Raw genomic sequence first — 15,357 nt, 5'->3', positions numbered from 1 at the left:
CAGCGGGGGGGGGGGGGATCTCACTACGTTTTTAGCCAGCATGCTCATAATTAACAGTGAATATCAATGGAGTATTTAGCTGAGAGGAGGGATGTACCTTTAATCCTCTTAAAATACAGAGCAAACCTTTACAATTCCAAAATGGAAACACTTACCATACTTTACACAAGTAAAAATAAATAAATCAAACAGTAAACACTAGGCATAAAAGCATACAAAGGGGAGCTGATGAAAACAAAAGCCTCACAATAACAGCGGGGAAAAGGATGAGACACTGTTGAAAGAGAAGTTTGTCAGTAGAAGCTGCTGGTTTGTTACTTTGTGGTTTTATTTTATAATTTTAATGTACCGTATTGTTCCATCTATAAGACGGAATTTTGGAGGACTCAGATTTAAGAAAATGGGGAAAGATGTATCCGTGTATAAGACACCCCCTAATTTTTGACATTTTAAAGGGGAAAAACCTAGTCTTATATACAGAAAAATATGGTAAATTGTACTTGTTTTAACTATGTTGTATCACCTGACTTCAGATCATTTGGTGCTGGGTGGGCTATAAGTTCTAAGAAGAAAGAAAGGAAAAAAATATCCCATAGCAGGAATATTAGTGCCAAAGCAAAAAAAAAAAAAAGGGGGGGGGGTTCCTTTCTGGGATGGGAGGGACTGAAGGGAAGGGAATCACACATCTGAACAGTTTAGATGCTTCAGTTTAGTAATTCTGAACTCATAGCTGAATGAGCTCAATTTCACAATGAGCTCTTCTGAAGGGAAGCCCCACATCTAGAAACACCCACCAATATTTATTCTGCTGAATCTGACAAGCTGACTATTGTGTCATTCATTTTTAACGCTTTCAATATGTTGTAGTGGTTAGAGCATTGGAGTAGAACCTGGAAGACCAGGGGTCAAATCCCCACTCAGCCATGAAGCTCACTATGTAACCTCGGAGCCAGCCACCATCTCTCTCAGCCTAGCCTACATCACAGGTTTGGGGGAGGATAAATTGGGAAGGGGAGAACAACATATATCACATTGGGCTCACTGGAGGAAAGCAGGACTATGTGTTAAATAAATACGTACACAATAAAAGACATTTAATTCTCCAGACGACTGCCGTATATATTGGTTTTGTAAAAATACGCACAGCATTTGAAAAAATGAGCATTAATACAAGCTGTAATGAAGAAAAGGCATGAAACAATTTAGCTGTGATTCCTGCATGACAGGGGGTTGGACTATATGACCCTTGGGGTCCCTTCCAACAATTCTATGATTCCCCCTCTTTTTGTTTCCTTATTATATGTTTCTGCTATAGGTCTGCTATAACAGCTGGATGGTGTATTCTTGTGTAACACTTACTATGCCTATACAGTGGTACCTCGGTTTAAGAACAGTCCGGTTTAAGAACAATTTGGTTTACAAACTCCGCAAAACCGAAAATAGTGTCTTGGTTTGAGAACTTTACCTCAGTCTAAGAACGGAATCCGAACGGTGGAAGGGCATCAGTGGTGGGAGGCCTCATTAGGGAAAGCGCGCCTCGGTTTAAGAACAGTTTTGATTTAAGAACGACTTCCAGAACGGATTAAGTTCGTAAGCCGAGGTACCACTGTATTTCTATTAATGTATTTGTATTTATTTATACATAAAATCAGGTGCAGCTCAGTGGTCAGTAATGTAAATTGTGAGTCTAGCCAACCAGTTTAAGGATTAAACTCAGCTATAAACCAGCTGCGCCTGGGCAAGCTCATAGCCCCTTGCCCATGAAATGGAAATTTACAATACAGGACTATTGAAAGAATGACGGGTTGAAGCCCGAGTTGCCCTCAGTATGCCTCTGAATGCAAGGCTGCTGGGAATAAAAAATGGGGGACATGCTGTTACATCCAGCTTGTGAACTTCCTATAGGCTTCTGCTTGACCCCCGTGAGCCCAGGATGCTGGACTAGATGGGCGTTTGGCCTGATTCTGAAAGGCTGTTCTTACGACCTTACGACAGAGGGCCTTCTTGGTAGTGGCACCTGCCCTGTGGAATGTGAAGGAAATAAGCAGCTATCTTATCTTTAAAAGACATCTAAAGGCAGCCCTGTTTAGGGAAGCTTTTAATATTTAATGCTGTATTGTTTTTAACACTCGATTGGAAGCTGCCCAGAGTGGCTGGGGAAACTCAGCCAGATGGGCGGGGTATAAATAATAAATTATTATTATTATTATTATTATTATTATTATTATTATTATTATTCACAAGAGAGACTGTAACCTAGTATAAACTCCCACTGGAAGAACGGGGAGGGGGTGAGGTGGGGGGGGAGCAGAGATTTTTGCCAGCTTCACCTTCTTCCTGCATTCCTCCAAGCAATCTCATGTGTTTCAAAGAGCCTGAAACCTTTGAGAGCAGATTCTCAGTGGGAACTGGCAGTTCCAGGGAAAAGGACAAAATAGTAACTTCCTCCTTCCACTCACAGGAGTGCCCTAGTTCTGCTCACCGAGTTTCTGGATCCAAGCCACTGAGAGTTAAACTACACAAATGTCACATGTGGCTGCCTCTTGCTTTTCATTCACAGGGGAAGGGGTATTATTGGGGACACAGCATACCTGGAGTAAGGCATGTTCCATCCTTCCTTAGCTACAATGGACTATAATCGCATATTTTATTTTATTTTATTTATTTATTTTTAAAAACTAAGCCTTGAAATTTTGTGAGCAAGGGGCACACTACGGGTGTTGGGGTGTTATATCTGGAAAGCAAAATACTTGCTTAACCAACCCGCTATAATTCCAGTTACAAACTGTAGTTTCACACCAAGAGAATGTTTCTCACAGCACAATCACAGCACAGCAACACAGAAGCAAGTCCTGTTAAGTTTGGTAGGACCTTGGTCACATTCACGCCATACACTGAAAACACATGACTTCCCCCAAATAATCTTGGGAGCTGCAGTTTGCTGAGGTCTCTGAAGTTCACATGATTCTTTGGGGAAAGCCAAGTGATTTAAAGGATGTGACCTTACTTCAGGTAAGTGTGTACAGGATTGCAGTCTTAAGTGCCCTGAACACTTGGAATGCAATATCTAATTGATAGGTATTAGCAACATCACACTGGTTTTGATCTAGGGCAGAGATAAAGATGCTTAAGAGCCACTACTTTTAAACAAAAGTATTATTCAATAGCTGCAACTTTCTGCAAGTCCAGTTCATGGCTCTGTTTCAAGGCTTTTTTAAATACATGAAATAAAAACATCCAGTTCACTCAGCTGGGTTGTACAGTGATTTCTGTCTCCTTCACAAATGAATAGGTATGATACACATGTTTTAAAACTACTGTTTCTCACATTCACAAAACATTCTTGTGTAATTATTTCTTTAAAATATTTATATACCCTTCTTCAAACCTAATTTTAGGACAAGGTATACTTAAGATCTCTCGGTTCTATACCTAACATTTATAATATGTAAAAAGTGGCCCAAGTCTAACTAGACTTTAAATATAAATATATTCAATTTCCAGTCTTTGTCTTGGATCCTACACCCTGTTATAGATAGAAACTTGTAAGCAGCATATTACTACAAAAGCGAAAGTTGCTTTAAAAAGTAAAGAAAGTTTTAAAATAAAAACAACAACTAACAGTAACAAACATTTCAGTAATCAAACATTTACATTCAGCATTATATTTACCACTTTAAAAAACCTAAGATTTTCAATATTAAGTAAATCAAATTTATATTTTACCTTGCTCTTCTAAGATTCCATTCGGTATTTTTTTATCACTTGAAGTCACCACTGCTTTTCTGTGTTTCCTGAACCTTAATAATTATAATAAGATAAATTTAGGGGGATAGTGCAGATCTGTTGTGAATAAATAAGTTACCTGTTTACGTATAATACTGCAGCTTGTCTCACAAACCATGTAATTCTGGAAAAACTCTTTCTAATCATCTTCCGTTTGTAAAAGCTTCAGATGGTGGAGAGAAACAGTGTGTGTAACATCCTCCGCTGCCCTCGCTAATGTGGGTGAGTGCAGCCAGCACAGCTGCACGCAACACACTTTCATTTCCTCATTAGATCACATGGAAACAAGACAGAACTAGTTCCAAGCTAAGCGTCTGATGTCTGCTTACCTGAAGAAATAGCCAGCTAAAAGGATCAGAATTATAAACACCAGAATCAGGATCAGCATTGAAGTCAACAGATGTGGCGGTGGACTGTTTTCTTTTGGAGGGCCTAGGAGTTTAAAAAGAGAAGTAAGAAGTGGGGAAACAACGAATTTCTTAATCTCTAACAGATAAAATCGCATACACACAGTTCCTACTTAACAAATTACTTAACACGAATTAGCCACATAGCATTTTGAGCAAGTTATAATCTCTTTTGAAGTTCTTGGCTAGAAATGAGAATCCTGACAGCAACAATTCCCTTGTCACTTCCAAAATAGTTTTGCCATACAGCTATTTGCTTCTTTGTTGTCAGACAACGCCATCAAACCATAAATGGCCTTCATGTACCCTTCTGAGCTTTGTGGAATATTTGACCACCAGGAACAGGTGGATGCCAACTGATTTTCATCCTAAACTTAAAAGGGCAGTAAGTTTTCCCCACTCACAAACCACCACCAGTTCTTACTTCCTCATCAACAATCTCTGCTAACGTGCTACACCATGGGTAGGCCAACTAAGGCCCGGGGCCCGGATCCAGCCCAATAGCCTTCTAAATCCGGCCCCCAGACGGTCCGGGAATCAGCGTGTTTTTACATGAGTAGAATGTGTGCTTTTATTTAAAATGCATCCCTGGGTTGTTTGTGGGGCCTGCCTGGTGTTTTTACATGGGTAGAATGTGTGCTTTTATTTAAAATGCATCTCTGGGTTGTTTGCGGGGCATAGGAATTTGTTTATTATTATTTTTTCAAAATATAGTCCGGCCCCCCACAAGGTCTGAGGGACAGTGGACCGACCCCCTGCTGAAAAAGTTTGCTGACCCCTGTGCTACACTGAATCTGGAACTTTGTGGTACCAGGAATTAAATACATATTTGTGGGAATGTACCATGGAATATGTCAGGGCTTTGCATCTGTTATCTCTTTGACAAGAGCTAGGTGAGAAATGGAAGAGGGAGAAGTTTAAAACAGTCACTTTCCCCCTTTCAGTGTTCCTGTCTTCTCGTTGTACTCAAACAGGGACACAAGTTTAAGTAAATTGGGGGTAGAGCCACCCCGAGATGAAAACTGTGGATTTAAACAATGCCACAGGTTTAAGCAAAGCAGGTATGGAGCGAAGCTGAACTTTTTTAAATTAAGAAAACCCAGACAAGTCAGTTTTAACAAGGAAAATAGCAGAGATGGGCACAACTCCAACCCTCTTTTAAATTGCCATTTCCTCACCCCTGCTCACTCTACTCAAACTTTTGCCATGGTTTTAAGCCATCACTTTTTCTTTTCAGTTTTCCTTCCACTGTGCTTTATTCAAACCTCTGCTGTTTAAAACCAAATGCAAATGAAGAAGGGATAATATAAGGTGAAAAAATGTGTGTTGACATTAGGCATATAAAAATACTCGGAGTAATAATCTTAGAAAATACCAACATCATATTTCAGAGGGAGGAAGAAAGAAAAGATGGCCGATGAGATATGAGAGATAAAAAAGTGTATAGTCATAACATTTTTGTTTTTACAATAATACTGAGACGACAGGCATTCCTTATGTAGAAACAAAAGTATTATTGTCTGCTGAATCCTTAGGGCTTTTCAGACACAGAACCACCCTAAATATTTAGTTCCAGAAGCTTTAATTACAGATTTCTTCTATTTATAATGAAATACTTTTTCTATCCAATGCCATCCATTGCAACAAAACTAATAAATACCCATAGGACTAAGCATACTTCATTCTGCCTCATAACCTAGAGGAATCCAAACTAATTATTTTACTTTAATTGATAAGGTTCCCCCCTCTTTTCCCCACCCATTGTTTCCTTCTCACAGCTTCTGAACTTTAAATAGAGCAGCAGATCTCCTTACATGGAACACACGAGATTGTGCATGTGCAACAGACTTTTGCTGAACAACAACTCTCTTGCAAAGCACAACAGCGGTTCACAACATAAAAACACAGAATACATAATAAAAATTAGAACAAACCAATAAAACCCCTCCCCCAAATACGTTTAAAAAGACATAGCAAGTTAATCAGTCAAACGTCTGGTTAAAGGGAAACATTTTTGCCTGGTGCCTAAATATATGTAATGAAGACATCAGACGAACGTCCCTGGGGAAAGCATTCCAGAAACGGGGATCCGTCACTGAAAAGGCCTGCTCTTGTATCATCACCCTCTGGACCTCTCGGGGAGCAGGCACATGAGAAAGGCCTCAGATGATGGTTGTAGGGTCTGTGTTAATTCATATGGGGACAGGTGGTCCTTAATATCAGAACTTGGAGAAGCTTATCATAAGCTTGAGATCATTCATACTACTCTTTAGCAAAAGTGCAGATGACAAAGTTGTGTGCTCTGGATGGGATTTAGATTTAGATAAATTTATTGTCATTGTCCGTATATACACAGTATACACAACAACGAAAATCAAACACCCACCCAAAGACCGGGTTCACATATACATTTGCACGTATCTCCGAACTCTCATCTATTTAGACATAATCTATAAAACATACATAATCCAGAATATAGCATGACCTATTAAAAACATAACATAACCTAAAACCTATCTCATTCCTTCCACTCCCTACTTACTAAACCTTGCAACTGGCCCTGAGATCATTATTTAGTGCAATCAGAGCTCTTGGATAGAAACTATTCAGAAGGCGTGTGGTTCGTGTTTTCATTGTCCTATATCTTCTGCCCGAAGGCAATAGTTCAAAGAAGTTGTGAGCAGGGTGGGTGGGATCTCTCAGAATATTATGTGACTTCTTCAAGATGCGAGACGTGAAGATCTCATCCAGGGTTGGTAGTCGGAGCCCAATAACGTTCTGGGCAATTTTAATTGTTCGCTGTAAAGCTTTTTTATCCGTTTCAGAGCTGCTCCCATACCACGATAATATACTATAGGTTAGGACACTCTCGATGGTACTATGATAATAGGACAGGAGTAGGTGCTGGGATAGATTCAGTCCCCTGAGCATTCTCAGGAAATACAACCTCCCCTGCACCTTCCTCACAACCATATTAACATTTGCAGTCCATGAGAGGTCCTCCGAGATATAAATGCCCAGGTATTTAAAACTACCAACCCTCTCCACTTCCTCGCCATTTATGTGCAATGGTAACAATACACTTTTCTTTCTCCTAAAGTCAATTATGAGTTCTTTGGTTTTTTTGGTGTTAAGCATAAGATTATTTTCTTTACACCATTGAATTAACCCCTGTACTTCTTTCCTATAAGCAGTCTCATCGTTCTCACTGATGAGCCCCACCACTGTTGTATCATCCGCAAATTTGATGATTGTGTTGGACTTATACAGTGGGGTGCAAACAAATGTGTACAGAGAATAGAGAAAGGGACTTAGCACGCATCCCTGAGGGGCTCCTGTGCTTAATACTAGAGTAGAAGAATAGTAAGGTCCCATTCTCACTGTCTGCGGCCTATCAGTCAGGAAATTCCTTACCCAGAGACAGATCTTCTGATGTATACCCAAGTTGGTCATTTTAAGAAATAACCTGTCTGGCAGAATTGTATTGAAGGCAGAACTGTAGTCCACAAACAACAGCCTTGCGTAGGTTCCCTGTCGTTCTAGATGACTCAATACAGTATGGACGGCGATGGAAATAGCATCATCAGTAGATCTGTTTCTTCTGTATGCAAACTGGAACGGGTCTAAAGTGGATGGAAGACTAGCCTTAATATAATCTAGCACCAATCTCTCAAAACATTTCATAACAACAGATGTTAAGGCTATTGGTCTATAATCATTGAGAGATACCACCACTGACTGCTTGGGGACTGGCACTATAATCGATGTCTTCAGGCAGGTAGGGACATAACCCTGCAACAGGGATAGGTTGAAAATGTCCGTAAATACGCCGGCTAATTCTGCAGCACAGTCCCTAATAGCCCGTCCCATGATTCCATCCGGTCCAGCTGCCTTCCTGATGTTAATGCTCCGAAAGGCATGTTGTACGTCACAGGTCTGTAATAAAAGTGGTTGTCTATCAGTAGTAGTTTCTGATGATGTGCTGGTGGCCAATGCTGTAGTGACGATAGTTCCGGTTCCCTCCTCAAAGCGGCTAAAAAATTGATTCAGTTGATCAGCCAGGTGCGCACTGCTGCTAGCCAATTCGTTTTTAGTATTTTGCCCTGTAATTTGTCTCAAGCCTTGCCATACTCGACGAGGGTCGGAGCTCTCAAAATGTTTTTCGATCCTCCGGCAGTACATAGCTTTGGCGTTCCTAATACCCTTTTTCAATTTGGCTCTAGCTTCTCTATACTGCTGCGCATCACCAGAGTGAAAAGCAGCATTTCTTGCCTTTAACAGAAGATACACATCCCTGTTTAGCCAGGGCTTGTTGTTAGGGAACACCCGTATTTGTTTGGTGGTAGTGACAACATCAATGCAGCTTTTAACGTAAAACAGTACTGTTGAAGCATATGTGTCCACATTATTCTCCTCAAAAAGCGACCACTCGGTGCTCCGAAAGCAGTCTTGGAGTTGCTCAGATGCACCTACTGGCCACACTCGTATCTCTCTAGTTGATGGTCTAATTCTGCGTACGAGAGGTCTATATGATGGTATCATAAGTAAGGATATGTGGTCTGACTGCCCCAAATTGGGCAGGGGCTTGGTCTTGTATCCATGCATGATGTTACTATATACTCGGTCCAAGGTGTTTCCCCCCCTAGTGGGACAATCAACATACTGGTGGAACTTAGGGAGCACAGTCCTTAAATCGGCTCGGTTGAAATCACCAGCAACCACAAGTGCTCCATCCGGGTGGGCCCGCTGCTGTCTGCTAATAGCAGTCAGCAGGTGGCCCATAGCTGTAGTAGTGTTTGCATCGGGAGGTATATACACCGCTGTTATTATAACAACATTAAACTCACGTGGCAAGTAAAAAGGGCGGCACTTCACCACTAGGTACTCCAAGTCAGGAGAGCAATGCGTGTCCATTTGTTTAATGTCTGAGCTCCAGTTGTTGTTTATATAAACGCAAATTCCTCCTCCTCTGCTCTTCCCGGATTTGGCGGTTCTATCCGCTCTAATTACTGAGCGTCCTTCTAGCTGCAGAAGTCCCTGTGGAAAGGAGGGATCCAGCCACGTCTCTAAAAGGACCATAACACAACAGTCCCGGATACTTTTCTGCCGAGAGGTAATAAGTTCCAACTCCTCTACCTTGTTGGGTAAGGATCTCACATTTGATACAAGGAGACTTGGCAATGCAGGCTTGTGGGGGTTTTTACCTAGCCTCACTCGTAGTCCAGCCCTGCAACCCCTCTTCTGCTTGCGCCCTCTCCGTTTCCTTTTCTTTCTGGCAAGGAGAGCAAGGGGAGTATCCCAAGAATGTGCAAGATATGGAGGCTCTCTGATAAGCTCAGCTGGAATGTTGTAGGTTGAGACCTCCTGGTTGCAGCCTTCCCCTCTGCCGATACTTAAGAGCTCTTGACGACTATAAATTACTTGTGCCTGAGTATTCACAGTCCATAGCAGCAATAAGTTCACAGATAAAAATAAAACACAAATCACTGAATACCGGTCTTCGGAGTGCCGAGCCGCTGCAAGTGCTTGCGCCGCCATCTACCAGGCATCCCCCTTAAAGAGGCAGGTTGCAGTTTGGGCGTGCTCCTGGAACCATCACTGTATGTACCGTATTTTTCGCCCTATAGGGCACACCTAGGGGTTTTTTTTGGAGGGGAATAAAGAAAAATAATTTATTCCCCCCCCCCAGGCATGGGGCTGGGGTGGGGGAAGCCCAAGCTTCCCCCGACCCCAGCCCCCAGAACAGGCTGCTATCTGCAAGCCTTGGGAGCCCGGCGGGAACTCCCGCGGGCTCCCAAGGCTTGTGGATAGCTTCCTGAAGCCTGCATTCACCCCATAGGACGCACACACATTTCCCCTTCATTTTTGTTTTTTGTTTTTTTTGTAAATTTTTTATTGGTTTTACAAAAAAATTTTAAACAATACAAACAAATAAAAAGACAAACAAACATGTATAATTTCATAACCTTTTTTTCATATCCCTTACTTCATTTTTGGAGGGGAAAAAGTGCGTCCTATAGGGCGAAAAATACGGTAAATAACAATAATAAAACTAATAATTATTATGGTAGAAATGCCTCATGAAATGAGTGCAATTATGTGGTTACTTTCCATGCCACTGAGACAACACACTGCTGGCATGGAAGAAACTAGGCTGTCGCACCCATTCCACATGGTTCTACTTACAAATGACACTGAATTACTTATGCACTTATGGACCACGGGTGCTACAAGCTGCACACTGCAGGTGAAAACTATTGTATGCATATAAAAGTTTGCAAAACTCCAGGAGATATACTCTTACAGCTCAGGTGTAGTGTGTGTGAACATAAAAGCACACACACAATAAAATACATCTCTTAAGTGAGTGAATTTTCACTACTATGAACTATTATGAATTTTTTACTTTGAAAATATGTGTTTTTGGAATGATGGACATCAGAATCAATGTCTTGTAAGGTCACCCATATTTTCCATAAAATTTATTTTCCTGTGTTCAAATAGCCATCCAGTGAAGCCAAGCAAGAAGGGCAACAGGGACCACCTTACCAACACTGGCAGTGCGACTGTAACATATAATAGGTAGATACTGAAGGTGACTCCTAGCTCTGTACTGAATCCAAACAGTGATACTTCATCATCATCATCACCCTGTGTTATCACAACAACTTTCACTTTGTTATGGATGTTCTTTGCAGCGTGTCATGTGTGTAACAGAACATGCACATCTAATTTTTCAGGCGATGTTGTTGTTTTCTCTTGAAGCTATTACTAAAACTTTGTATGTTCACAATATTTGCTTTCCTGTTTTGAGCTTCATAATTTGAAAAGGGAAAAAATGGAAGGAATGTTCCTGCTTAGGGATCCATCCATCCACCCACCCATCCACCACACCCTTCTCCAGCATACAACTCTGTAAATTGTCAGAGGATCATGGAGGGCATTCTACTCTACACAACCAGTTTTCTGTTTCCTATCTTTCAACATTCTGCAGCTACTAAGAATGCACAGTTCACCCTGGGCTGGTTTGTCTTTTTTAACAGGGGTAGTGTATACTTCTGCAAACCCTGAAAATGATACTGTAATATTTAATGGATCCCTTTTTGGTGTTGGTGGGGTAAAGAGAAGAACATTTTTCATAAAGTATTTGGAACACGTAACTTTTTGTCCTTATGAACTTACAGATGGCATTGAATTAAAACATTTGGGCAGGACCTTCCAGTTATTATCTAGTTGCAGTCTTGTAACATCCCTGAAAAGGTTAGTCAGTACTGTATTATCCATTTACAATGGATGGGAGGACTGAGGCTGAGAGCAGCTTGCCTAAAGCCACCTACTAAGTTCATGGCTGAGAAAAGATTCAAACCAGGAACTTCATGATTTGCAACCTAGTCTCTTAGATACACCACTGGAAATAATATGCACAAGAGCAGAATTTTCAAAAATCCACACTGGGGAAAGCTACTTAGTGATTTTCTGATTTCCATATGCATACAAACTTGTAATACTCTTATGAAAGTGAATTATCTTTGCACTTTAAATGCACAGAAGCATATAAATGCAACCTGAATAATAATAATTTAACAATTCTTATAATAAATATACTCAGCAGTTATACTAAAAGCAAACACAAGCAATGAACTACAGATCTATTTGCTGCAGTCCTTTTCATTGCAACAAATAGTCAACCGCAGCAGTACAGGCCTAAAATAGAGTATGGCAATTTGTTAAACATGTGACACTCGGTGGGCTATGTGGTTTGAAAGGTTTGGAGAGCTGTAGCAACAGTAATTTAGGGTCCACGTTATGAGAAGCTTCAGTTATCGTCTGGATAATCAGATCCAGCCAATCTTTGTAAATAACCTCCCTGTTCAATATGCAAATATTGCCTCTTATTAGATGGCACTCACCCTCTTCCTACTTGAAATGCATTAAATAAAACAGAGGTCCGGCCCCCCGTCTTAAAAAAGATCTTCTCCCTGTATAAAATTTTATAAACAGGAAAAGCTTCAGAAGAAGATGAATGACCAGGAAGGAGCATGGCATCCATTACCCCCTCCCTGAGAGCCTGCACATTCATCCTTAACCATGGTTTGGGCTTGGTGTAATATGCAAACCAGGCCACTGTCAAAGAGCTGTGAGTAAGGGAAAAGATCCTGTGGCCAAGGAATCTGTAAGCCTAGGAATGTCTCTTCTATTTTTTTTTAAAAAATTTTTTATTGGTTTTACAAATTTTTTAAAAACAATACAAACATATAAAAAGACATACAAACATGTATAGTTTCGTACCCTTTTTTTCATAAACCTTGTTTCTCGGACTCCCCCATACCTCCCCTTTCTGTATCCCAATGTCCAAAGTTTTTCAGCAAGTTCTAAATAGTTCTGTCAAGCCTCTGTCCTCTTAATCTTTCCTTTAATCTAATCTTATATCGCTGTAACCCTTTCTTTCTCAAAACCTCGACATTCTAACATTCATCCAGTTTATAGTAGTCCTTAAGATAAATTTTAAACTTCTTCCATTCTTCTTCCGCCGTCTCCTTTCCCTGATCGCGGATTCTGCCAGTCATCTCAGCTAATGTCATATAGTCCATCACTTTCATCTGCCATTCTTCCAGGGTGGGTAGATATTGTGTCTTCCAATACTTTGCGATAAGTATTCTTGCTGCTGTTGTAGCATACATAAAGAAAGTTCTATCTTTCTTTGACACCAATTGGCCGACTATGCCCAAGAGAAAGGCCTCTGGTTTCTTAAGGAAAGTACATTTAAGTACCTTTTTCATTTCATTATATATCATTTCCCAGAAAGCCTTAATCTTCGGGCATGTCCACCAAAGGTGATAGAAAGTACCTTCAGTTTCTTTACACTTCCAACACTTATTATCAGGCAAATGGTAAATTTTTGCTAGCTTGACTGGGGTCATGTACCACCTGTAAATCATTTTCATAATATTTTCCTTTAAGGCATTACATGCCGTGAATTTTATACCGGTGTTCCACAACCATTCCCAGTCAGCAAACATAATGTTATGGCCAATATCCTGTGCCCACTTAATCATAGCCGATTTGACTGTTTCATCTTGTGTATTCCATTTCAGCAGCAAATTGTACATTCTTGACAAATTCTTGGTATTGGGTTCTAACAGTTCAGTCTCTAATTTTGATTTTTCCACCTGGAAGCCAATTTTTCTATCTTGTTTGTAAACCTCCATTATTTGATAATAATGGAGCCAATCTTGTACTTTTGGTTTCAATTTCTCATGACTCTGTAATTTCAATTTATCTCCATCTTGTTCCAAAATTTCCCAATACTTTGGCCATCCGGCCTCCATATTGAGTTTCTTCACTGCCTTAGCCTCCAAAGGTGACAGCCATCTAGGGGTTTTATTTTCCAACAAGTCTTTATATCTTATCCATACATTAAACAACGCTTTTCTGACAATGTGATTCTTAAAGGCCCTATGCACTTTGATTTTATCATACCATAGATATGCATGCCAACCAAATGTATTATTGAAACCTTCTAAATCCAAGATATCTGTGTTCTCGAGGAGCATCCACTCTTTCAGCCAGCAAAACGCTGCTGCTTCATAGTACAGTTTTAAGTCCGGCAGGGCAAACCCCCCTCTTTCTTTTGCATCTGTAAGTACTTTAAATTTTATTCTGGGCTTTTTGCCCTGCCAGACAAATTTCGCAATATCTTTCTGCCACCTCTTGAAACAGTCCATCTTGTCAAGAATCTGCAAAGTTTGAAACAAAAACAACATTCTAGGCAATACATTCATCTTAATCACTGCAATTCGGCCTAACATTGACAATTTCAAATTTGACCATATTTCTAGGTCTTTTTTAATTTCTGACCAACATTTTTCATAGTTGTCCTTATACAAGTTCAAATTTTTAGATGTCAAATAAACCCCTAGGTATTTCACCGTCTTAACCACTGTCAAACCTGTCTCTTCTTGAAATTTCTCCTTCTCCGTATCTGTTAAGTTTTTTTCTAATACTTTAGTTTTTTGTTTGTTCAGTTTAAATCCGGCTACCTGACCAAATTGTTGGATTATCTCCAACAGCCTTTTCGTACTAGTGTCTGGCTCTTGTAGAGTCAATACTAGGTCATCTGCAAAGGCCTTTAACTTGTAATGTTTAACCCCGACCTGTACACCTTTAACCTGCTGGTCATTTCTAATCATATTCAGCAACACCTCCAGAACAGAAATGAAAAGCAATGGGGAAATTGGGCACCTCTGTCGTGTTCCTTTTTCTATCTTAAGTTCCTCCGTTATCACATTATTTACAATCAGCTTAGCTTTTTGTTCAGAATATATCGCACCCATACCATTCTCAAAACCTTGGCCTACCCCCATCCCATGAAGATTCTTTTTCATAAAGCTCCAAGAAATATTGTCAAAGGCTTTCTCCGCGTCCACAAAAATCAACACTGCTTTGGTGTTTATATTCACCTCTAGCCGTTCCAAAATGTCTATTATATTCCTTACATTGTCTGATAAATGCCTCTTTGGGAGAAAGCCTGCTTGGTCCCTATGAATCTTCTCCATCAACACTCTTTTAAATCTTTTCGCCAAAATGTCTGCAAAGATTTTGTAATCCACATTAAGTAATGATATTGGGCGGTAGTTCTTAAGTTGAGTCTTTTCAGTCTCTGTCTTTGGTATGAGTGAAATATACGCTTCTTTCCACGATTCTGGTGCCTTTTTTCCCTCTAAGATCTCGTTGCAGACTTCCTTTAACGGTTGAACCAACCACTCCTTCAAAGATTTGTAATATCTGGAAGTCAGTCCATCTGGCCCTGGAGATTTGCCCAATTGCATGTCCTGAATGGCACCCTCTATCTCTTGTTCTGTTATTCTCTGGTTTAAATCCACCTTGCTTTGATGAGAGATTTTTTGTAATCCATGTTTATTAAGGAATTTATCTATGTCCTCTTCATTTTGTGGTCCTTGAGAATAAAGTTTTTTAAAGTAGCTCAGAAAACAGTTTCTAATCTCATTGGGTTTAGATATGTTCTTTCCATCCACTTCTAGGCTTGTAACTGTATTTAGTTTCTGCCTTTTCTTCAATTGCCATGCCAGAAGTTTGCCACATTTGTCTGCCGATTCGAATGTCTTTTGTTTCATTTGCTTTAACTTCCACTCAATCTCTTGAT

At 40.2% G+C, this 15,357-nt stretch overlaps 1 protein-coding gene across 4 annotated transcripts in view; it reads right to left on the bottom strand.

Annotated features, from left to right (window-relative positions):
* Positions 1–4,212, bottom strand: part of LOC308578260 (receptor-type tyrosine-protein phosphatase epsilon-like) — a 28,952-nt gene extending 24,740 nt beyond the window's left edge. For 2 of the 4 annotated variants that reach the window (XM_081178506.1, XM_081178507.1), the window contains exons 1-2: positions 4,116–4,212; positions 3,727–3,800 (exon numbers count right to left, since the gene is read on the bottom strand). In XM_081178506.1, coding sequence (XP_081034632.1) covers positions 3,727–3,800; positions 4,116–4,174 — 133 coding nt within the window. In that variant the 5' untranslated portion in view covers positions 4,175–4,212. Of the gene's footprint in view, positions 1–3,726; positions 3,801–3,901; positions 4,006–4,115 lie in introns of those variants that run through there. The other 2 variants (XM_081178508.1, XM_081178509.1) reach the window with 1 other exon arrangement.
* Positions 4,213–15,357: the final 11,145 nt, after the last annotated feature.

This window comes from Podarcis bocagei (assembly GCF_964188305.1).
Source record: "Podarcis bocagei genome assembly, chromosome: W".
Lineage (NCBI taxonomy): Eukaryota > Metazoa > Chordata > Lepidosauria > Squamata > Lacertidae > Podarcis > Podarcis bocagei.
This window is presented reverse-complemented; position numbering and strand designations above follow the sequence as displayed.